This window comes from Eublepharis macularius, chromosome 12 (assembly GCF_028583425.1).
Source record: "Eublepharis macularius isolate TG4126 chromosome 12, MPM_Emac_v1.0, whole genome shotgun sequence".
NCBI classification, from domain to species: domain Eukaryota; kingdom Metazoa; phylum Chordata; class Lepidosauria; order Squamata; family Eublepharidae; genus Eublepharis; species Eublepharis macularius.
Window position 1 is genome coordinate 61,952,149 of NC_072801.1, and position 22,651 is coordinate 61,974,799.

The 22,651-nt window shown below is 46.6% G+C and overlaps 1 protein-coding gene across 1 annotated transcript in view; it reads left to right on the top strand.

Moving 5' to 3' along the window:
- The first annotated feature begins 14,168 nt into the window (after positions 1-14,168).
- GRIN2D (glutamate ionotropic receptor NMDA type subunit 2D) overlaps positions 14,169-22,651 on the top strand; it is a 34,625-nt gene continuing 26,142 nt past the window's right edge. Inside the window, exons 1-7 of the mRNA XM_054993479.1 lie at positions 14,169-14,567; positions 15,504-16,096; positions 17,191-17,305; positions 18,047-18,237; positions 18,472-18,625; positions 19,654-19,807; positions 22,500-22,625. Of these exons, the coding sequence (XP_054849454.1) occupies positions 14,169-14,567; positions 15,504-16,096; positions 17,191-17,305; positions 18,047-18,237; positions 18,472-18,625; positions 19,654-19,807; positions 22,500-22,625 (1,732 nt within the window). The remainder of the gene's footprint in view (positions 14,568-15,503; positions 16,097-17,190; positions 17,306-18,046; positions 18,238-18,471; positions 18,626-19,653; positions 19,808-22,499; positions 22,626-22,651) is intronic.

The following is a 22,651-nucleotide window of genomic DNA, read 5'->3' on the forward strand; positions in this document are numbered from 1 at the left end:
GCTGATATCAGGACATCTGTGAATGGATTTACATGAGTTTTGTTAAGAATAAATGCCCATGGAGTGTATGTGTAAGAAATACTCGCATTGGGGCCTAACCCATAGCACAGGAGGAAGGGGTTGCCCCTACAGTGTTTTCCTGATCGCAGCCAGGCCTAGGGTTGCCAGCCCCAGTTTGGGAAATTCCTGGAGACTTTGTGGGTGGAGCCTAGAAAGGGTGGAGTTTGGGGAAGGGAGGGACCTCAGCAGGATACGATGCCATAGATTCCACCCTCCAACGCAGCCATTTTCTCAAGGGGAACTGATTTCTGTGGCTTGGAGAGCAGTTGCAATTCTGGGAGATCTACAGTCACCACCTGGAGGTTGGCAACCCTAGCTAAGCCTCTGGAGTGGCCAGGAAGACCCCTGTATGCAAAAGTATCCTTACGCCATCCGGACTTAGGGAAGGAGTTTAATGTGTTTATTTAGGGGCACTCACAGCTGATTAATGAGAGCACCTTTTTAAAAATCTGCAACAGATCTTCGTAGCGCACAGTGCGTTCACAACACCCTTGTGGGGAAGCCAGTAACTATTATTCCCATTTTACAGGTGGAACAAAAGGGGCTGGTGGATAGCAGCTTTTCTTTGCAGAGGTGGCAGCTGAACCTAAGTCTGCCCTTGGCTCAATTTTCTGTCCCCTGGACATTTGTATGCCCATTCACCCACATTCCTGCCCCTCTTTCAATCTGTTATGGGCCTCCTGGGTGTTCCTGATGGCAGGAGGGTGACAGGAGCAAGAAGGGGCAAGGGGGGGGTGGCTTTGCTTGCACAAGGCCCTGATGAGCCGGGCCGAACGTCGGCTTCTGATTGCACTCCCAGGAATAGAAACACTTCGGTGATTGCGGAAATTACTGTCTCCTCAGCAGAGAGGCTCAGGGGATATGGGCTTAACCTCCTCTCTTCCAGCTGGGATCACACGCATAAACCCGTCTACCCCAGTATCAGGTGCCCAGGATAGACAACGGAAGCCTGGGGGGGGGATTCAGTGTTCCTTCTTCTTTGGTGCATGCATGCATGGTAAATTCATGGAAGTGTGTGGTCAGAGCCAGGGCTTTTTTTCTGGGAAAAGAGGTGGTGGAACTCAGTGGGTTGCCCTCGGAGAAAATGGTCACATGGCTGGTGGCCCCGCCCCCTGATCTCCAGACAGAGGGGAGTTTAGATTGCTCTCTGCGCCGCTTGGCGGCGTGGAGGGCACTCTAAACTCCCCTCTGTCTGGAGATCAGGTGGCGGGGCCACCAGCCATGTGACCATTTTCAAGAGGTTCCGGAACTCCATTCCCCTGCGTTCCCCCTGAAAAAAAGCCCTGGTCAGAGCAGACATATAAATGCACTTGTACATTGAGGGCTATGCCTGTGAACTGTTCATCTTTGAGCTTGTGTCCATGTTATCTTTTTACATCTTCGTTGTTGAACAGCTTTATTACAAGATATCTACAAACCTCAGCTGAAGCAGGGGCTAGAGGTAATTCCCGCGGGAGAAAGTGGGAACCCACACCGAGAGCGGCTAACACAAGCTGCCTCTGCTTTGTTTTGTTTATTTGCATCCTATATTTCCCACCAAACATAGGCCTCCAAGGCAACTCACGACAAATAGTGAAAAACAACCCATCCCAGTAAAACAGAGCAAAAAATAAATGATGGAGACAAAAGCCCATTCAGTGGCTATCTGATCAGTAAAACACAGAAAACTAATACTAGTCAGACGCCACTTAAGGCCTGAGGAACTAAATCAGATTTTCATTGATACTTAAAGATAGAAATGTTGGTAACTCAGTGAATATTTCTGGGTCTGGTGCTACCTCTGAAAAGGCAGCCTTCAGCAGCCATCTACCAGGCCTTCAAAGGTGAGAGCAGTCACAACAGGATCCCAACAGAAGAGTTTTACATAGGCACAAGTTCACATAGGGCCATAATCCTAGGATTATGTGGAGAAAGAAGGCACTTACCTTGGAGCAGGTATTACAACTAGAACCAAGTACAACATGCCGTGTGCTTTAGGTGTGGCTATCAAAATACTTCCCTGCATATTTGTTCCAGGTGTTACAAGCAGGGCTTTTTTTTCAGGGGGAAAGCGGGGAAATGGAGTTCCAGCACCTCTTGAAAATACTTGGCAATAGTGCTTGAAAATAATATGATTTCAAAGAATCCCGTGTGTTTCTTCCTCATTTCCCTCTTGAGAATTCCGCCACCTCTTTTCCCAGAAAAAAAACCCTGGTTACAAGTGTGATGTTCCATGTAGATTGGAGAGTGCACTTGAAGCACATCATAGATCCAGAGGAGTTAGCCATGTTAGTCTGTAGTCACAAAACAGTAAAGAGTCCTGTAGCACCTTTAAGACTAACCAACTTTACTGTAGCATAAGCTTTTGAGAATCACAGTTCTCTTCGTCAGATGCATCTGATGAACACTACTGTGTTTCTCGAAAGCTTATGCTACAATAAAGTTGGTTAGTCTTAAAGGTGCTACTGAACTCTTTACTATTTTGAAGCACATCAGGAATACATGCATATTCTGGATTCGATCCAGCCAGCTTTTTCACTCAATCTCACCCAATCCTCCTCCTCCTTGCCCCACATGGACTTTGTCCACCCAAGGTTCCCTCATCGCCAGCACAGACTACTTTTCATCAATAGAAATGTTGGTTGGATCCATCCCTTTGTGTGGGATTTTTCTTGGTGCACCATGTGTCAGAGAGATATAATATGCAGCCGTGAATGCTTTGCAGAAATAGAATTAGGATCTTGGCAAGTGGACATACACATGGCTGCCTGCATCTATGCCCTTTTTCTGTGCAAAGTGGAAGGGGCAGAGTTTTCACACCTTCTCATCACAAGATCACCCTCTTGTATTCCACATCAATTAATTTAGAACAGCTTCTTATTTAGTCCTTGGTTCTTTTCTGCGATTATTAATGCAGATTAGCCTGCCCGTCCCACATCTGAACAGGTGTCGAAGCGGCAGAGGGAAAACTTCCATTCGAATCCTTTTTTTAACCACGGCAATTAGGCATGCAAAAAGTGTCGTTAAAATGAGATGAGAGACGCACAGTATGTGTCAAGTGATCCGAGACCGTGCATTGGGTGCATGAAGAAGCGTGTTAGTGCAACGACACGTGCGGTGTAAAATACATCACGTTTGTCTGCGCGTTAGTAGAAAGTGTGGCTGTAATTGTGCTTGTCATCTGGTTAGCCGCGAAGTGATGTGTTTAAGCAGGAGCATAAATGTGAGCAGGGTTGCCTGACAAGTTGTGCATTCGGAGGCGTGAGGCTCTCTCGTTTAGAAGAGCACTTCCAAACTGTGAATCAGCTTTAGCTGACCCCAGCTTGTTTTAAGGCTTTGTTTTCTGTTTTGGCTTTTATGGTAATTATTTACTGCTTTGCTCTGCCGTACATCCCTGCAAGAGATGTGATCGTAAGTGGCCCAGAGCTGTTACGTTGAGACAAGCTATAAATTGAATAAGGAATAATGATAATCTGTGAGAGCCAATCCTCGGCTTGCTGCCGGACGCTCTTTGGGCATATGGATGGATGCAAAGAGCTTTGTGGATGCTCTGGGAGGGGGTATGCTTGTGTGTCTAGTAAGTGTCAGCATAAAGGAAAGTAGCCATTGCTTATCCTGTTTATAGTGCATGGAGTGTGCAGGGTGGCTGATAGCTTCTTTTGTTCCTACGACAGCCCTACGAGTAAGCCATTCTTCAGAACTGACCTCCGCTTCCCTGAGCTCCTCATCAACCTCCTGTTCCTTGTGCCTCCTTCCAAAGTACGCTGCATGTCTTGTTTCAGAGAGAGAGAGAGCCCACCCCTACTCAGCGTTGACTCCCTCCTAACCTCAGCCCTTTGGGTTCCAGTGCTAGAAGAGAGAAAGAGGAGGCACCCCCCCACGTGCAAATGCCCTGTGCCCAAACACGCAAGATATTCTAAACTTAAGGAGCCAGTACAGCCTTAAGGTTAAAATAGGGGGCTATTCCACAAGGTGGCACATTCCCATGGAAGCCCCACAGTTGCTGTGACTGCCAATGCACTGCAGCAGCAACAGGATTTCCTGATGATGGGACTCCCTTTCCCAGGGTCCGTGGTAAGCGCCCACCACCACTAGGAGAGTTTGTCAAAGATTTTTTAACCAGAAAAGCCCCCTGGTGGCATGTGAGGGGGGAAATGGGGGAATGGCCACCATGGGGACTGGGTCGGGCAATTGGCTCCTATGTGGGTGGGACAGGAAAATCTGGACTTCCCCATCTACACTTTGACCATTTCCACACACTGTTAAAGGGATGGCCCACTCACCGAACACTGGCAGCTTTCCCCCTTGACTCCAGACATCTTCGTTTTCAAAATGGTTGCGGGCTGTTTGGCTTCCATTTTTTTGGTGCCTGCCAAACAGCCTGCAACCGTTTTGAAAACGAAGACGTCTGAAGTCAAGGGGGAAAGCTGCCAGCGTTCGGTGAGTGGGCCAGATCTTTAATGATGTATGGAAAGGGCCTTTGTTGGTTTTGCATTAATCTTCCCCCAAACTTTGCAGCTAAGCAGGTTTGGAAAAGATGAGAGAAAAGAAGGGAAATCTCAGGCGATGCACAAATGCAGCACAACACTGGGGGGAAGTGGAAGGAAACCCACTTCCCGACAGCATTGGGATAGCCCATGTGGATAACCCATGTAGAAAAGCCTGAAAGAATGAGAAAGTCATGTGTTGCTCTAGGCCTGCAGCATGAGGCATGGGGGACTTGCTCATCACAGATAATTAAGATAGTGGATAACTACAAGTCTGCTAGTCCGATAGATCCATTTTACAGATGGGGAAAGTGTAGATAAAAGTGATTTGCCCAGTGAGTCCTTCTCTGAGCCAGAACAAGCATAGGTCTCCTAGGTCCAACAATTTATCCAGTGGACTACATTGGCTGGATGTATAACGGCTGTTCACGTTTGCTTCTGTGGGTATGCATTTGCAGCGTATCATTTGGTTGACAGTGGTTACTTCCACATGGACGTTTTGCTCCATTTTTTCCTCCATCCAAAATGGTGGGCTTTTAGGGTGGGAGCATCCACACAACAGTGTGCCTAATAGTCCACTTTCCAGGTTTCCCCCTGCTTTGCTGTGCTTTCCCCCAAACCTGATCTGCTATGATCTTTTTGGAAAGATTGCAACATGCTGCCCACATGGGCGACATTTTCCTAGTCTCAGACCCTGTGATTGTCATTCTTACCTGTGCCATTGGGCTTTTTTTTTTAAAAAAAATCAGCAATTGCTAGAATTGTGCAATAATGCTCTATTACAATCTATTACCATCATCTGCTAATTCCTCTGAATTTCCAGCTTTCATTAAATAAAATTGTAGCCTTTTTTGTTTTGAGGGGACTTAAAAAAAAACAACTGGAAATTCTGAAGAACTAGAAAATCATGCGGTAATGTTATACTGATCTATGGCCACAGTATAGCACAATAGCAATTACTGATTTTTTTAAAGCCTCCAAAGCCCTACAGCAGCACATGAGGAGGGTAATAACAGCCACAGAGGTGTGAGGCAAGGAAGGAAAGCTTGGGAAATACTACAATGTGGACATTCCCTTGCAGCAGCGAGAGCCATGGGAAGCAGCCAGTACTGCTTTCTGTCAGGCTATTGACTGTATGAGTATCGCCCACACTGCCATGGGTCAATACATTAGCAAAGGAGGGCTTTGTGGATAGCTGTTTGTGTACACATCTGCAATGTGTGACAGGATATTGGTGGAGAAGGGTGTGTAAATGTGCAAACTTGCATGTTTTACATTGCTGAGATGAGGGGATGTAAGTGTGGGTGCATGCATTTGTCTATTCATCTGCAGTGCATGCAGCACTTTATATGGTTGTGCATTTATGCATCTGCAGTGTGTGCTTCTCGGTGACTTTCTCCTCTCTGTCACTTGGCATTGGCATTTGGCACTCCCCGCCCGTTCTGGATTCACCCCAATACCTGCTATCTTGGTTTCCTGGCTGGTATCACAGCTTCTCAGGTAGAGCAGAGCCTGAAAAGGGGGGGGGGATGGCATCAGGCAGCAATGTGAATGGCATTCAGTTGGCACAAACACCAACCAGGAATCATCTCTCCATTTCTGCCCAACTCAGCAGCTGCTCTGTGCCCTGTTCAGCCACCTTGCCCCAGGGATCCAATTGATCATCATATTCTGGCCAGGATTGTACTCTGGGAAAACGACATTGTGTTCCTCTGAGGATGGTGCACTGTGCGTAGGGACGGAAGAGGCCAGAGCTCTCATGCTGAGCTCGGTCTGGTAGCTGGATTATGGGCAACCTGCATCAGACTAGGAGTTTGACCAGTGGTGGCAGTCAGCAATGAGTGTCTCTTGTGCTTATCGCATCAGGCAAGCCCTTGTCCATGCACTGTTTTAAGTTGAAGAATGCAGTCCATGGGACAGGAAATAGGAGGTGGTGAACTGCAGGGAACATGTGGGGGAACTTTGAAAGGTTTGAGGGATTCAGTGTGGAGATGGCAACTATAAAGACAGGCAAGGGCTAGCAGATAATGCGAAAGCCCCAGGGTAAAGAGAAGCCTGGAGAGGAGACCATGCAGGGACAGTAATCAGCATGGCCAGTAACATGGAGCACGCCATGTGCAAGAATGAGACCAAGTTATGGAGATTTTTAAAGCAATTACCTAAGTAGTCATAATTATAAGGGCAGAACCAGAGGGATGCCCGAACTTGGCTGACTTTCACTGAGCCACGAAATGAGGAGGAGCTTAGATAGGTTTAAGAAGACATTTCTTGGTGGTTCTCCAAACAAGTCCCTTGCTGAAACCTGGGAAACAACACAGTGAGAGTCGTAAAGCCCTTGAGGCTTTGTCTGGTCTGGCAATTAATCTGGCATGGAACACCAAACCTCCCACCCACCCCCATTATCTTTTTGAGTTGCATTGCTGAGATATTTCAGACAGGAGAGGATGTTCCAGGACTGGGATAACCTGGAGATATGCTTTCTGTTCCCTGTTTCAGGTTTGCAGCCACAGCTTATAGGCTTGGGGAAAAATCAGCTGGCCTCTGCATTGGCCCCAACATGAAACAACAGAGCAGTTAGTTTGGGCTACCAGTTGTGGTGCTGTCAAGTCCTAGCTGACTTATTGAAAACTTCCCCCTGAAGTTTTCAAGGCAAGAGACTAACAGAGGTGGTTTGCCATTGCCTTACTTACAACCTTGATCTTCTTTGGAGGTCTCCCATCCAACTCCTAACCAAGGCCAACTCTGCTTAGCTCCCAAGATCTGAGATCAGGCTTTCCTGGGCTGTATTTCTCTATATAAAAAGTGTCCTGACTGACTCATCAACACCCAGCCCAAACCCCTGGGGTTTGGGAAGAACATTCCTTTCATGATGTAAACACTAAGAAGGGATTTTAAGAAATTTACCCCCTAAGGGGGTAAAAGAGGTTAAAATGTGTTTTCCCAAAGGTATACAGCCTCCCCATGTGGCTGGCCAGCTGCTGCCTGCTTGCATCCCCACCCACTGCCAGCTTGGCCACTCTTCCCTGATTGGGCCAGCCTTTCAAGGTCATTTGCATATGTGGGCTGATTGGAGCTCACAACATTCCATACGTCACCATCCCTTCCTCCCCAGACAGTTGGAACTCAGAGGTCATTTGTGTATGTGGCCTGATTGGTTGCATATGCCTCACATTCTAAACAGTCTGCAGTTGCTATTAGGAGTCATTGAAAGTGTCCTGAGGTAAAATGCACCTCCCAGTCTTCCCCCTAAAAGTCCACTAGGGTTGCCAACTCAAAAAAAAAACAACACCCACAAACCAAAAACTTACATACCCATAAGTATTATAACTGGATTTAAAGTAGTTAAATACCGTAGCGAAGCACGATATCAAGCTAGTTCAAGTATATATCAGATAAGGTAGCCATTCTACTCAGTAACCTAGAAGTGAACTGAGTTCTTTTGCATTCAGACAGGCCTCAGATGCAGCCTTCCTTTTTAACCTCCCCAAATTTGAAATATTTGAGTTTGGCAAGAGTCTGATGCAAGTTTGCCCATTTGACTGCAGGGGAATATCAAATGGCACTGTTGTCCTCAGCAGTGCTCCAGCCTGTTGGTTTTTCCTCCTCTAGTGCCCAACGAATTTGCCAGGTGGCAACAGACCAGGAGCAAGAAACGTGTTCAACACTGCGGACTTCATTGAAATAATAGCAAAAGCCAGAGGGCCAGAGCTAATTTGCATATTAGAGTGGTGCAGAATTAACATACTTGGCATAGGATTTCCCTGAATGTGGCAGGTGGTGGCCGTATTATTATAAATTATATTCCCCATGCACTTAGAATCTGCAAAAGGGTTTTACAGTCGATGTCATCTCTGCTATCCTTACTATAACTCTGAGAAATAGCATCACTGTATGGGCACTTCTTTGGGTAGACAAAAAGTTGCTGTAATTCATTGCTCCCAACCACACACATGCACCAAGAAGTCACATGGCACTGTGGCCTGAGTTGACTATCAGAAATTAGACAGCTTTTGAAAGTGCAAAAGAGGTCAGGTTGCCATCTTTGAATGTGCCAGTTAGGGGCAGGGCTAGCCATTTGCTTCATCAAGACAGAAGCTCACCAAGGAATGTATCTGGGCTAATTGTATTAATTATTAAATAGAAAATTAGAAAACACATTCTCTCCTTCACAAATATTTGGACAACGTCTGTCTACTATGAGTTATCTTCTTGTTATGGTTAGAGAGCTCCCAAAATCTATCTACATACTCAGGGCTTTTTTTCTGGGAAAAGAGGTGGTGGAACTCAGTGGGTTGCCCTTGGAGAAAATGATCACATGGCTGGTGGCCCCGCCCCCTGATCTCCAGACAGGGGAGTTGAGATTGCCCTCCGTGCTCCTGCAGCGGCGCGGAGGGCAATCTAAACACTCTGTCTGGAGATCAGGGGGCGGGGCCACCAGCCATGTGACCATTTTCAAGAAGTTCAGGAACTCCGTTCCACCACATTCCAGCTAAAAAAAGCCCTGTACATACTACATTTTTATACATTTAGAGAGCTTTGGTCAGCTTACATAGCTCTCTGTTTTCCCATTTTACTCTCACAACAGCTGTTTGAGGTAGGTAGGAAATGTAAACAATCTACAAATTTTAAAAGTGTGCAAAGAAAGAGATATAGTTCAGAGTTATTTCTGTCTAAGCCCATCGACTCCAGTGCACTGTTTAGACTATCACCGGTAACCTTGCATCAGATTAAGAGAGCTGTGGTTCTCAAAAGCTTATGCTACAATAAAGTTGGTTAGTCGTTCAGTCATTTATTATTACAGCAAAAGCCAGTAAAAACAAATCTGCGATAAAAAATAAATTACATCAGGGCATAACAATAAGATCAGAGCATTAGCAATGGAAGAACTGATGAAATAAAAACAATGAAGATAAAAGAGAGTTAAGAAAAAATTGCAAAAGCAATTATACCACATTTTCAACTAAAAGGAGTCTGCGTTTCCTAATGGCTAAAGAACAAAATCTGGCCACAGCATAAGTCACTGAGCTCTGAGTGTCTTCTAAAAGGAAATTGCGCAAGATTTCTGGTCTAAAGTCGAGATAGGACTGCAAGGGGTTAAATTTAGAAAGTTGGTAAGTCTTAATGGTGCTACTGGACTCTTTACTATTTTGTGACTATAAACTAACACGGATAACTGACCACTAACCTTGTAGCTTCAGTCCCTGTGTACCCACTTCTTGACCTGATAATTGAAGCAACATGAAGAATAGCCCAGTGTGTAACTCATTATATGGAAAATATAACTCAAAGAGGTTTATTTCACTGTGAGTAAGGACTTGAGTTTCACTGTTAATGACAGCATGCCTACTTTCCCCTACCATTTAGAAAAAAATAATATACAGAGGTTGGTTTCCTTCCGGTCAGTTCCCTGCCTGTAAAGCGGGTGGTGTTAATTATTTACCTCAAATGATCATTTGGAGAAAGAATAAGGTGCAAAGGTTTAAAATTAAACCATAATATTTCATTGATACTCAGTATGAAAAGAAACTTGAGACAGACCTTGTGGGGGTGGAAATTCTAATTCAATTCACCAGGCTGCGCTTGGATTAGACTTACTGTTGGGGCATGTTTGTGTCTCATTTTGCCCTGTGTAAAAGATGAACCGAATCCGCAGCAGCCTGAAGGTTACTGACATCTGAAAACGTTTTAGAGACAAGCTTTGAAAGGGAAAGACTTTGATGTAAGTGGTCAAATGAGCAGGGTGGGTGCTAATTAAAATTAGCATAGACAAACAAGGCTGTCTGTAATGCTTTGCCCTGAGATAAGGGCTCCTCTCTTTAGGAAGAGTCCTATGAAAGTGTATTGGAAGTCTTAATTATATCAGTAGAGAGTTTAAAAAAGAACTCAGACTTAGGAGTCAGTGCTCTGGAACAGTAAGGGCCAAAAGAATTGCATATGAAGAGGCAAACAGGGAGTTCCCAATTTCATGTTTGCTCCATAAAGTAAATGAACAGTGATGCTTCATTTTCCTGACCTTGACCCTGCAAATGCCACCCAGCTTACTTTTAAACTGGTCATCCCCAGATGAAGTCGCCAACCTCCAAGTGTTGCCTGGAGATCTCTGGGAATTACAGCTGATCTCCAGGCTGTAGAGATCAGTTCCCCCGGAGTAAATGGCTGCTTTAGTGGGTGGACTCTGTGGCATGATACCCTGCTAAGGTCCTTCTCTTCTCCAAACCACCCTCTTTCCAGCCTGTACCCTCAAAATCTGCAGGAATTTCCCAACCTGGAGCTGGCACCCCTATCCTCAGATGACTTCTGAGGCTGGAAGTGAGAGCTGAAGGGAACAAAACTCAGGATCCAGGTAGTGATATGGTTTACAGACCTGAACTGCCAAGCTACACAAAGAGCATAACCACATGATACGGCACGTGGTAGACTGTTCCACTTCTGACTGCTGGGCAGGGTTGTATGTTTATATGCTCCCTTGGCCCTACACATAGAAAACCAGCATTCCTGACAAGTTTACTAGCAATATGCTATAAGGTTATTGTGCACCAGGAGCCCCTACCTTTTTGAGCACTTTTTGAATTCCGACACAAAATTGTGGGTACAGCCACAAAATGGCTCCTACAAAATAGCTACCGCAGGAGGTGAATCACAAAATGGCTGCTGCAGCGTACCTTCAGTCATACAGTGAAGGTCCTTGTGCTGAGGTGGCAGCTGCTGCCAAAGTAATGTTTTTGAAAATCTGCATGGCCAATCTAGTCCCTAATGGCCAATCCAAAATCTTGCTGGGCAAAAGGCCCGCCTGTCTCCATGTACCTTCTAAAAACACTTGGCAAGCACCAGTAAAGGTGTTGACGAGTTCTATGGTATCCACGGGCACCACGTTGGGGACCCCTGTTGTACATAGTAGCTAGCATTCCTTGGGGTTTGAGTGGTACTCACCAGTAAGAATGGCACCAATACAGTGTCCTTATTACTGATCACATGGTTAAGGTCTGCTTTATTCATTCTTATTTATTGACTTGATTTTTATGTAGCTTTTCAGTCTGGGCCCGACCCACATGGCAGCCAAAAAGGCAGCTTAGTAGGGAGTTTACTTGATTCTGACTGACAAGTGGATCTCATGAGTCTCTGTCTGTGGCCAGTGGATTGGGTTGCTTCCTTGAATCATTTGGAGAGCTCTGCATATTTCATCCAGTGATCTTGATCGTGTGGGATAATTTGTCAGGGAGAGGGAGAGAAATTAATGTGAACGGCTCCTAAGGAAATCCTTAAGGGGCAAATAGTGTGAAGTTGTGGAGTAGAGAAAGACCCAGTGACTAAGCAGTGCTGAATGCACAGTGGCGGAAGGAGAACACTATGGTGAGAACCCTCATAGCCTCCTGATGATACGATGGCAGGATGGGTTCAGCTCACCACAAATAAGGCAGCTGCCTGTTACTTGGGAGTTTAGCCTGGCAAATCACTTAAGCAATGAACAGACAGGCAATGAGTGGCCAGTCCACAAGCCATCAGGCAAAGCTGCTCTAATTGGGGAGGGGGGGAATCAGCTGGGATTTGCAGGATTCTGCCCAGAAGATGAAGAGAGGAGAAGGGTGAAGAGGGACTAATGGACTGGGGGGCGAAAGTGCATTGAGGATGTTGGGCAGAGCTGGTATGGATTAGTGTCCACTGTTATTACTTTGTTCATAATTTCTTGCTGAGGTTCAAGGCAGATTGCACTAAATCCATCTATGACCATGGAGCATAAATGAGGGGCAGTGGTAGCTCCTGTCATCAAGCTCCGCGTGGGACATCCAGATAAAGCAGTAGTGAATGTCCTGCTATTCTTCTGTTATGCTGGTGTTCTGGCAACTGGAAACTTTCCTCATTCTACTGTTTTGTTTACTGGATTCTTCTTCATTTTCTGTTGAAAGCGTGCATCTAGGAAAGACTTTTTTGGCCAAATTATGCGCTCCGTCTTTCCCCATTTCATGGAACGAAGAGGGTGGAGTGTATTAACCAATTAATGGAAGAAAGAGACACGGGAGACCTGCCCTGAGTCCTGAGTATCTTTCAATCCAAATTAATGATTGCAGAGATTTGAAAGTTTGTCTGTGCCTATTTCTTCCCTCACTGATCTTCACCATAGCCCAACCACCCTCTTCCACTTTACTTCCTAAGAGGGTTGCCTGCTCTGGTTTGGGAAATCCCTGGAGATTTGGGATGTAGTTTGGCGAAGGCGGGCTTTAAGGAGGAGAGGAACCCCAGTGGGCTTTAATGCCATGGAGTTCACCCTCCAAAGCAGCCATTTTCTCTAAGAGGAGTTAGTCTGTAGTAGCAAAATAATAAAGAGTCCCGTAGTACTTTTAAGACTAACCAACTTTACTGAGAGCCAGTTTGGTGTAGTGGTTAAGAGCGCGGGACTCTAATCTGGAAAACTGGGTTTGATTCCTCACTCTTCCACTTGAAGCCAGCTGGGTGATCTTGGGTCAGTCACAACTGAGCCCATCTGATGGGGAGGGCGGTCTAGAAATGTGATAAAATAATCATAATAAATAACTTCTAGCTCTCTCAGCCCCACCCACCTTAGAGGGTGTTTTGTTGTGGGAATAATAATGGCATAGTTTGTAAACCACTCTTTTGATTGGGTGTGTTAAGTCATCCTGAAGGTATATAAATCGAATGTTGTTGTTGTCATTATAGCATAAGCTTTCGAGAACCACAGTTCTCTTCATCAGATGCATCTGACGAAGAGAACTGTGGTTCTCGAAAGCTTATGCTACAGTAAAGTTGGTCTTAAAGGTGCTACTGGACTCTTTACCATTTTCTCTAAGGAGACTGATCTCTGTCATCTGGAGATAAGTTGTAATTCCAGGAGATCTCCCAGCCCCACCTGGAGGTTGGCAACTGTACTCCCTAAAGACGTGTGGTTTCCCCAGAGTGTGAGATCACAGAATTGCTAAAATACTGTCAACTTAACAAGGGAAGGAAAGGTGGCTCATACGTTTCTTTGAGGGCCATATATATGTATGGAAGCATAAGGGAGGGGCCTGGGATGGGGAGGTGAGATTGCAAGATGTGTGATGTGGGACAACATAACTGAGGCAGATGGTCTGTTGTTTGAAGGCATTGTGAAGGAGCGCAAGGAGGGAAGATGCAGCAAGGACTTTCTGGAGCTGCTGTGGATGAAGTGCCCTCCTCATCAGAGGCGGGGGTCTTCCATTTCATCCTGTGCCTGATGATATAACGGCCTGCAAAAGCCTATGACTCAGTAATTGCAAGAGGCACCTGGGATCATCCAGTGAGCTGCACCTCAAATTAAGTGGTGGTTGCTAGATGGTTTCCATTCAAAAAGCCATCTTTCTTTGCAGCTCCATAGAAGCACAGACATTTCAGGTTGGAGCTGGCAGTTTCTGACTAGAGGCCTTAATCACTTCCCCCTGTAAGCCTAATGGTCTCTCTAATGCATCTAGGTGGAGGGGTGTGTGGTGGGGGCAGGGGCTGCTTTTGCCAGTGGAACATCCCCATTCAAGCTCACCCATCGACAAAACTGGTTGCCAACATGAGCAGAGGCTGTTATTCTTTGCTCTTTTTTAGAAATCCTCTTTCCCCTTGCCTTTTCCCTCTTTTCTCTCCCAACCAATTTTAGGGAGAACGTAGAGGCCCTGCGAGATGAGCCTGCCCCCGGGCACCCCCGCTGCTAGGATGCTCTTTGTTATGGCTCTGGCCTGTGCCAGCCCTTTCCTGGATCTGCGGCCGCGCTCCATCAACGTTGCCATCATCTTCAGTGGCTCGACTTACACGCCTGAAAGTGCCCGGTTCTCATCAGAGGACTTCCGCAATTTCTCAATGGAGATCAAGCCCATCCCAGTGGTTCTGAATGACACCAACCCTCGCAGCCTCATTGTGCGCCTCTGCGACGTGCTTTCCTCCCTGCACATCCACGGGGTGGTCTTTGAGGATGACACGCGCACTGAGGCTGTGGCCCAGATCCTGGACTTCATCTCAGCTCAGACCTCAGTTCCCATCATTGGCATCAATGGGGGATCCGCCATTGTTCTCACACCCAAGGTAAGAGGGCACTGACGTGGGTGCCAGGAGAAGGGGGTAGTCTGTTGGCCAAGTGCTAATCCCTCAGTGGTGCGCAGGTGCAATAATCATTCCCCCTTGTAACCAAACTCTGGGTACAGGAGACTCAAGGCAGGTCCCTAAGTCAGCAAGCCAGCCCATGGAGCTGAGAGCCCCTTGATGGGTAATTCCTACAAAGGCCAAGTGGTGGCAGTGGTGTACCAAAAGAAGGAGTGAAAGCCCCTCTGAAAGTCAGGTCAGGCAAGAGAGTGGCATGTGGCCAGGCAGGGACTTGGGGCAGCCACCAGTGACTAGATGCTTCAGAGGGTGAGACACAGCAGTGCCCGTGGGTAAGTGAGGTAGCTTTGCTCCAACTTGGTCATTGGCAGTCTTGATACCTGTGAGACACTGGGCCATGCTTTTCTCCTTACCTAAAAATAACCCAAATGCTACACTACACCAAATTTTGCTCATGTCTGACTGATGTGGAAAGGTTGCAGAATTCATAGCACAGAATACAGAATATCTTGGTTCAGAATGATTACTTTATAAAAAGGAGAATGGACACCAACTACATATAGGCTAAGGGGCTCTGGTTGGGATGGTAGGACACTGGGAGAGCTGAGATCTCAGTGGAAATATCATTTGTGCTTAAGAGAGGGGCTATTCTTCAGGACAGAAAGATGGGCACTGGTAGATCTGAGAAGAGGACCACTTTCAGAATAATGTTTTCCTCCACTTGACCTCTTTTGGGACTGTACTCATATATGGGGTGGGGGTTTCACCAGCACCGAACATTAATATTTCCACTCACGCCCGTTACAACCATTCTGAAAGCTCTCGCATGGCCCAAGAGGTCTAGGTTGGTCATAAAGGGCTGCAGATTAGTACCAAAAGACTGCCACTGTTTGTCTCACCCTCTCCCATCCATCAACCTAGGAGAAAGGATCAACCTTCCTGCAGTTGGGCTCATCAACAAAGCAGCAGTTGCAGGTGATGTTTGAGGTCCTGGAACAGTACGATTGGACAGCCTTCGCCATCATTACGACGCATTTTCCCGGCTATGAAGATTTTATTGATTACATTGACGTCCTGACTGACAGCAGTTTCATTGGTTGGGAACGCCGTAATCGTGTGATCCTTAATGTCTCTGACGATTCAGATGGGGCCCTCCTCAAACGTCAGCTCGGAGAGATAAATGCCCGTATCTGCCTTCTCTACTGCTCCCGTGAAGAAGCTGAAAGTATCTTCCATGCTGCTCGGGAAGTCAAGCTCACAGGTCCCGGGTACATCTGGTTCATGGCAGGTGCCAACTTTGGCCAGACGGAGTACGTGCCTGACCACCTCCCTGAAGGTCTCTTCATGGTGCTTTCGGCAGGATGGAAAGATGATCTCTACCGCAGGGTGCAAAATGGTGTAGCCATCATTGCCAAAGGAGCTGAGGCCCTCTCCCAAGTCTATGGCTCAGTCCCAAAATTCAACAATGATTGCCGGGCACCCAACCTAACCCAGATCAACGAGAACCTACATCGGTCAGTAGGGAAGAAGGCGGGTGGGATTTCAGCTAGAGGGGAGGGAGATTTGAGGGCAGAAGAAAAATGATGTTGTCCACAAGGAATGGACAAGTGATCCTATTGTCTTCATTCCATTACTCCCTCCTCAGTCCTTTCCATTCCTTCCATCTGTCCATCAAATAAAACCTAAATTCTTCCCTTCCCAGTTCCCGTTCTCCCTCTTAGCTTTCTCATATGTACATGAAGATTCCCTATGCTGGATTAGATCATTGTTTTTTCAAGGTCAATATTCTACTCGGGCTGGCAGCAACACTCCAGGGTCTCAGATAGAAGTCCTCCACATCACCTATTACCTGATCCTTTTAACTGGGTATACAGGGGGTTGAATCTGAGATCACCTCCACGCTGAGCAGGTCCTGTACCATGGAGCTACAGCCTGACCCCCTACTTACTTCCTTCCATTCATGAAGAATCCATTCCCTCAGATATTCGTCCCGACTCCTTTCAGAGAGTCTCCTTTCAGAGACTCCTTTCTGAGAGACAGTTTGGTGTAGTGGTTAAGAACGGCTGGACTCTAATCTGGAGAGCTGGGTTTGATTTCCCACTCCTCCATTTGAAGCCAACTGGGTGACCTTGGGTCAGTCACAGCTCTTTCAGAGCCCTCTCAGCCCCACCCACCTCACAGAGTGATTGTTGTTGTGGGGAATAATAATAACATACTTTGTAAATTGCTCTGTGGGTGTTAAGTTGTCCTAAAAGGCGGTATATAAATCAAATGTTATTATTCACTATCCTGTCCTTTCACTCTCTTCCTTGCTTCACTCTTTCCACTCTCTACACTAGCAACTTCCCTTATAGCCTATCACACCTCCACTCCACTTCCTCTACCCTCCATCCATTCCCCATACAACATCCAACCTCTCATCTTGATATAGGTCTGAAAGGACCTTTCTGTGCCTGGGTTAACAGGACCTGAAAGGTCCTGTGTAGGCCCTGTAGACCAGCCCTAGAGGTCAATGGCAACCTGGTGGGGAGGGTGAAGCTAGGAGGGGAGCACAAACAGGGTAGGCACAAGGCTGAAACTGAGGAACTTCTGTCATGCCTTTTCACAGGTACTTCATGAATGTTACATGGGGACAGAAGGATTTTTCCTTTAATGAGGATGGGTACCTCATCAATCCATCCTTGGCTGTGATCTCTCTCAACAAAGAACGAACTTGGGAGGTGGTGAGTTTGAGGGAGGTTTGGGGAGAAAGGCTGACTTCTGGGGATGGGGGGCGGGCAGGGAGGAAGTTGATGAGTTGGGAAGGGAGGGTGAAATGGTAATCTGAGAGGCCAGTGTAAGTTGGTGGAAGTGGCTGAGACAATTAGAACCAGGGCTTTTTTTCAGGGGGAACGTGGGGGAACAGAGTTCCGGAACCTCTTGAAAATGGTCACATGGCCGGTGGCCCCGCCCCCTGATCTCCAGACAGAGTGGAACTTAGATTGACCTCCGCACCGCTGAGCAGCGCGGAGGGCAATCTAAACTCCCCTCTGTCTGGAGATCAGGGGGCGGGGCCACCGGCCATGTGACCATTTTCTCTGAGGGCAACCCACTGAGTTCCACCACCTCTTTTCCCAGAAAAAAAGCCCTGATTAGAACTATGTACAGAAGTCGAAATAGATTTGAAAAAACAATCAGGTCATAATCACACAGAGCAGTTTTGTCGGGGATACCTCAAAGGAAGGGGGATATAGTGGGTGTGATTTTCAGACAAGAGTTAGCATCAATTTGAATAGAAGATTCAGAGGTTGGTCTAGTGATGTGCAAGGAGGCGTAGAAATTTTTTTGGAACTGTCCGGTCTGGGAAGGGGAAAGTTTCCTGATTTTAGCCTGAACTTGGGGGACAATGTTTTGAGCTGGCATGAGTTGGGATAAAGGTTTGGGGTGTATCTAACCTAACCTCTCCTCTGTGCCCCGGGAGGCAGGTGGGAAGGTGGGAGCGCAGAATTCTGACCATGAGGTACAGCAAATTCCAACCGGTAGATGAAAACATGCATCTCACGGTGGCAACACTGGAGGAGAGGCCCTTTGTTATTGTGGACGACATCGATCCCGCAACAAAGACCTGCATCCGTGACTCGGTACCCTGCCGCCACCCACTTAACCATACTAACAGGTATTCCCATGCTGGCCACGTTTTCCTACTGCTGGCCTAACAGAGTTTTAAGATTTCAATTATTTTTATATTCTTTCCTTCCTTGGGACAGCTGAGGACAGCCGAAGGGAGAGGGGTTGGCTCCAGGTGGCTTCCTCTCCACATGTTGGCCAGTGGTGCACCTGTGTTGCTTTCATATGGCCTCAGGTGTTCCCAGACCACTGACTGAGTTCTCCTTCTGTGCACTGCTTGTAGCAATCACTTGGAAAAGAGGTGCTGCAAAGGTTTCTGCATCGACATTCTGAAACGCCTGGCTAAGAGTTTGGGTTTCACCTACGATCTCTACCTGGTTACTAATGGCAAGCATGGCAAGAAAGTCAACGGGATGTGGAATGGCATGATTGGAGAGGTAATCCCCTTTCCTTCCAGATGATTTAAGAATCTGGGGCTCCATTCCTCTCTTACAGAATGTGGGAACCCTGTTTTCATTGTCTCTACTGCACCCTAAACAAAAATCAGTGACCCAACTCTCCTCTCAGAGAATCTTGCTGTTGGCTCTCTCTCGAAGGGCTGTTTGGCCAGAGTACTGACATTGCTGTTGCAGGGTTAATCTCCTTAATGGATTGCTGACTTATCCTTTATTACTCTGCCCATCTCCAGATCCCATTCATGTCTGGCCTCGACCAGAGCCAGGGCCTTTTCGGTGCTGGCTCCAGCCTGGTGGAACGCTCTGTCTAATGAGACCAGGGCCCGGCTGGCCCTGTAAGACAAAGCTGTTCCGCCAGGTGTATGGTTGAGGCTGAGCTGGACCTCCACCGGCCGAACAGAGGAGAACAGGTCCCTCCCTACTAGAGGCATCCACCATCTAACTTTCTAACTTTTTAAGTGATGGTTGAGTGGGAGATTGATTACCTCTGTCGCTACTTTCTTGTACTTGTAAAATATCATACTGTTTGTTACTGTTGTTTTAAACTGTTAAAATGTAAGTTTTATTGTAATGTTTTTATGGAATGTAATCTGCCCTGAGCCTGCTGGTGCGGGGAGGGCGGAATGGAAATCAAAACAAACAAATTAATAATAATATACTACCTGTGGGGTTAATAGAGTGTAGAGCAAGTGTGGAATAATGGTTAGAGTACTGACTACAAAGACCTGGCTTCAAATTACCACTCTGTCACGGGGTGACAATGAGCCAGTTCAGTCTAACCTATCTCAAGGGGTTGTTATGAGGAAAATTTTGAAGGAAAGAGCCACATACCCCACCCCTCAGCTCCTAGAAAGAAAGGCAGGATAAAAATGTGACAGATAAACAGATAGAAACTTCTATTGTGTTTCCAGAATGTTATTCACTCACACCTGGTGAATGTTTAATCCTCTTCCCCAGAGAACCCAGGAATCCTGGCCCTCAGGACTCCCTCTGTCTTTCTGCTTTGTCAGGTATTTTATCTGCGAGCTGACATGGCGATTGGATCTTTGACCATCAACGCGGAGAGGGCTGAAGTAATAGATTTCTCTGTGCCCTTTGTGGAGACGGGAATCAGCGTCATGGTGTCCCGTAGCAATGGAACTGTTTCACCTTCTGCCTTCCTAGGTGAATTCCCAGCCCCGAAATGGGGCATAGTCGAAAGCAGGGTGAGAGTGTTCACATGTGGTGGGTGAGGAGGAAGGATCTAGAACATGGTGCACTATGGAAGAGAAGTCCTAATCTTCTCTATTCTCTTGCCTACTCATTCCACACAACTTCAGAAGAGTCCCCTTTATCATGAAGTTTGAATCTGTGAAGGGTAATAAGGCTGTCCTGGATAATGAAACTCCCTCAACAGGCGGGGAGGCCTCTTAATGTGCCAGCTGGCAGGCTTTTAGGGAGCAGAACAAGGCCTTCCTGTTTAGTCAGGACTTTGTGCAGTGACATTCTAACACAACTTTTGAAGGTCTTGTGTTTTAACAAGGCTTTGATATCTTAGAGTTTAACATCAGACTTCAGCATTCAGATTATCTGTTTTCATGTTGGGCTTTGGTTTACTGCCTTAAGCATCTTTGTGGGGAAATGGGGTGGGGGAGGGGTTAATAAATTTAAAAATAAATAAAGAGGATAATACAGATCTGCAGAGGCTGCAGCCTGGCTACTAGGGATGGTGTGAATTGGGATATGTGCGTTGATTCGGCCAGGAGATAAAAGCACCAGTCAAGAGGTGGTGTGCCCCACAGCTTCTGCAAACTGTCAGTGCAAGGCTTCTGTGGGCCAGCCTCTGAGGGGTGTTTTTATTTTGGTAAGCTTTTTTATAATATATAATATAATAACAGTGTGCTTATATACTACCCTTCTAGACAGATTAGTGGACAACTCAGACGTGTGAACAAAGTCAGTGTTATTATTATCCCTACAATACAGCTGGGGAGCTGGGGCTGAAAGGAGTGGCTTACCCAAGGCCACCTACTGAGCTCATGGCAGTGGGGGAATTGGAACCAGCGGAGTGCTGATTTACAACTCAATCACTTAACCACTACTGCTACGGCAGCTTTTTTGATTTCTCTTAGGCCTCTTTCCCATGTACTTTAAAGCCCCGTTGTGGCCCTGAGGTAGCTCTGCTCATTCTCTCTGGATTTAACCCACCTGCCCACCAGTTTCATCGGAGACTGAATGCCAACAGTGCCTTTAGCCTTCTGATGGGTCTCTGCACACCGTAGATTTCCTGAGGAGCCTGGGAATTGTTGTTCTGTCTGGATCAAATTAGAAAGTAGTGAGGCAATCACATGGATTTGTCCATGTCTGCTTGTTCACGTGTAAAGTGAGACGCAAGGGTTCGTTTTCTTTTAAAAAATGGAAAATGACGTGTACATGAGAAAAGAGCGCAATTCTGCCCTCCTTCCCACCTTACTTCACTACACAACATTGGTTGAAACATTTTTCTCTAAGACGTGTTACTTGGAAAAAGGGCTTCAAGCAGCACAGTGCAGTGAAGTAAAGCAAACAACAGGGTGGGATTTAGTGCCCCTTACTCCTTCCATTTTCTGCAAAAAGAAAAAAAACCTGTCCCTTTCCTTGCATGCAAACAAGCAGGCAAATAAATACACATGGGATGCCTTCCATCCCATTTTGCTTGACCAAGGAGGGAGGGAAGCATGCACACACACACACACGCAAGCAAGCCACTGCCTAGGTCTCCTCCACACATTCCTTCACACCAAAAGCAATGAGTTTTTGTTTGTTTTCTGTATGCAGCTCTCCAGGAAGCCATGATAGAGCTACATCTGGGTGTTTGGTATGGTATTGCAGCTGATGACAATATCATTGACATTATTTATCAATTTCATTTTCTGGTTTTTGCCCACCCACCCACCCTACAAAATTGACAGGGCTGTTAAACGAGTGCTGCAGCCATAGATTACATAGCTTGGAAAAAGTAATTTCTAAAAAATGAAATGAATCCTGAAATGGTAAGGTACAGGGCAGGTAACTTTAATTATGATTGCCACTTTTTAAATGTTTGCACAAAGAGGAAACACTAGTAAAGGGACGAATGGCCTGGTGGAACCTCAAAGAGAAGCATAAAGCTAATTACGCCATCACTGCCATGCCCATGGCATTTACAATGACAATGGAAGTAGGAACTCAAAGCCTGCCTGCCTTCCCTCTCTTTCCCTCTTCCTTCCGACCTACCTACCTTTGTAGATAATCTGCAAGGATTCATGGCATCCTTACACAGCCACAGCTCCCAAGGTGCCTTGGGGAAGGTGATGCCGGTGGATCCACTTTCTGTTTTTATTGCTGGCGTTCCCTTGGACTGCAGTGCCACTGCACACTTGAATCAAAGGCTGTCAGGCCTTCTTCCTACAGAAGCAGGGAACTGCAGTGCTCTTGGAGCCAAGCTACAAGTGACACCTGCAGCTTGGCTCTCCGACTGCTGTCCAATGGACTTTTCAACCGTCACTTGTCCAACATTCCGCCAAGCTGCCTACATTTCCCATCAAAACTTGGAAGCTGACAAGTGTCCAACCTGTGTCAGGCGTCACTTGTAGTTTGGCTCTTAGAGTTCTGGTGGGCTTCCTGGAATCTTCACATAACTGCAATCCCTGCAGCTCCTTAGGGGCAGCTGCGACCATTACACAAGTTTAAGTGTCTCGTACAGATGCAGACCTGTACGACATGTTTAGTAAGGCTAAAGTTTTACCTTAGCTTTAGGGAGGCTGTTTGTGCCAAAAGTTGAGAATCCCTACTTTTGCCCTCTAGAGCCCAGAGACATACTATCCATGACTGTGGTCCCTTCCTTTTCTTTCCACAGAACCATACAGCCCAGCTGTCTGGGTAATGATGTTTGTCATGTGCCTGACTGTTGTCGCGGTGACTGTCTTCATCTTTGAATATTTCAGCCCAGTAGGCTACAACCGCAGTCTCAGTGCCAGTAAACGTGAGTGCACCAAAACTTGTTTGGGC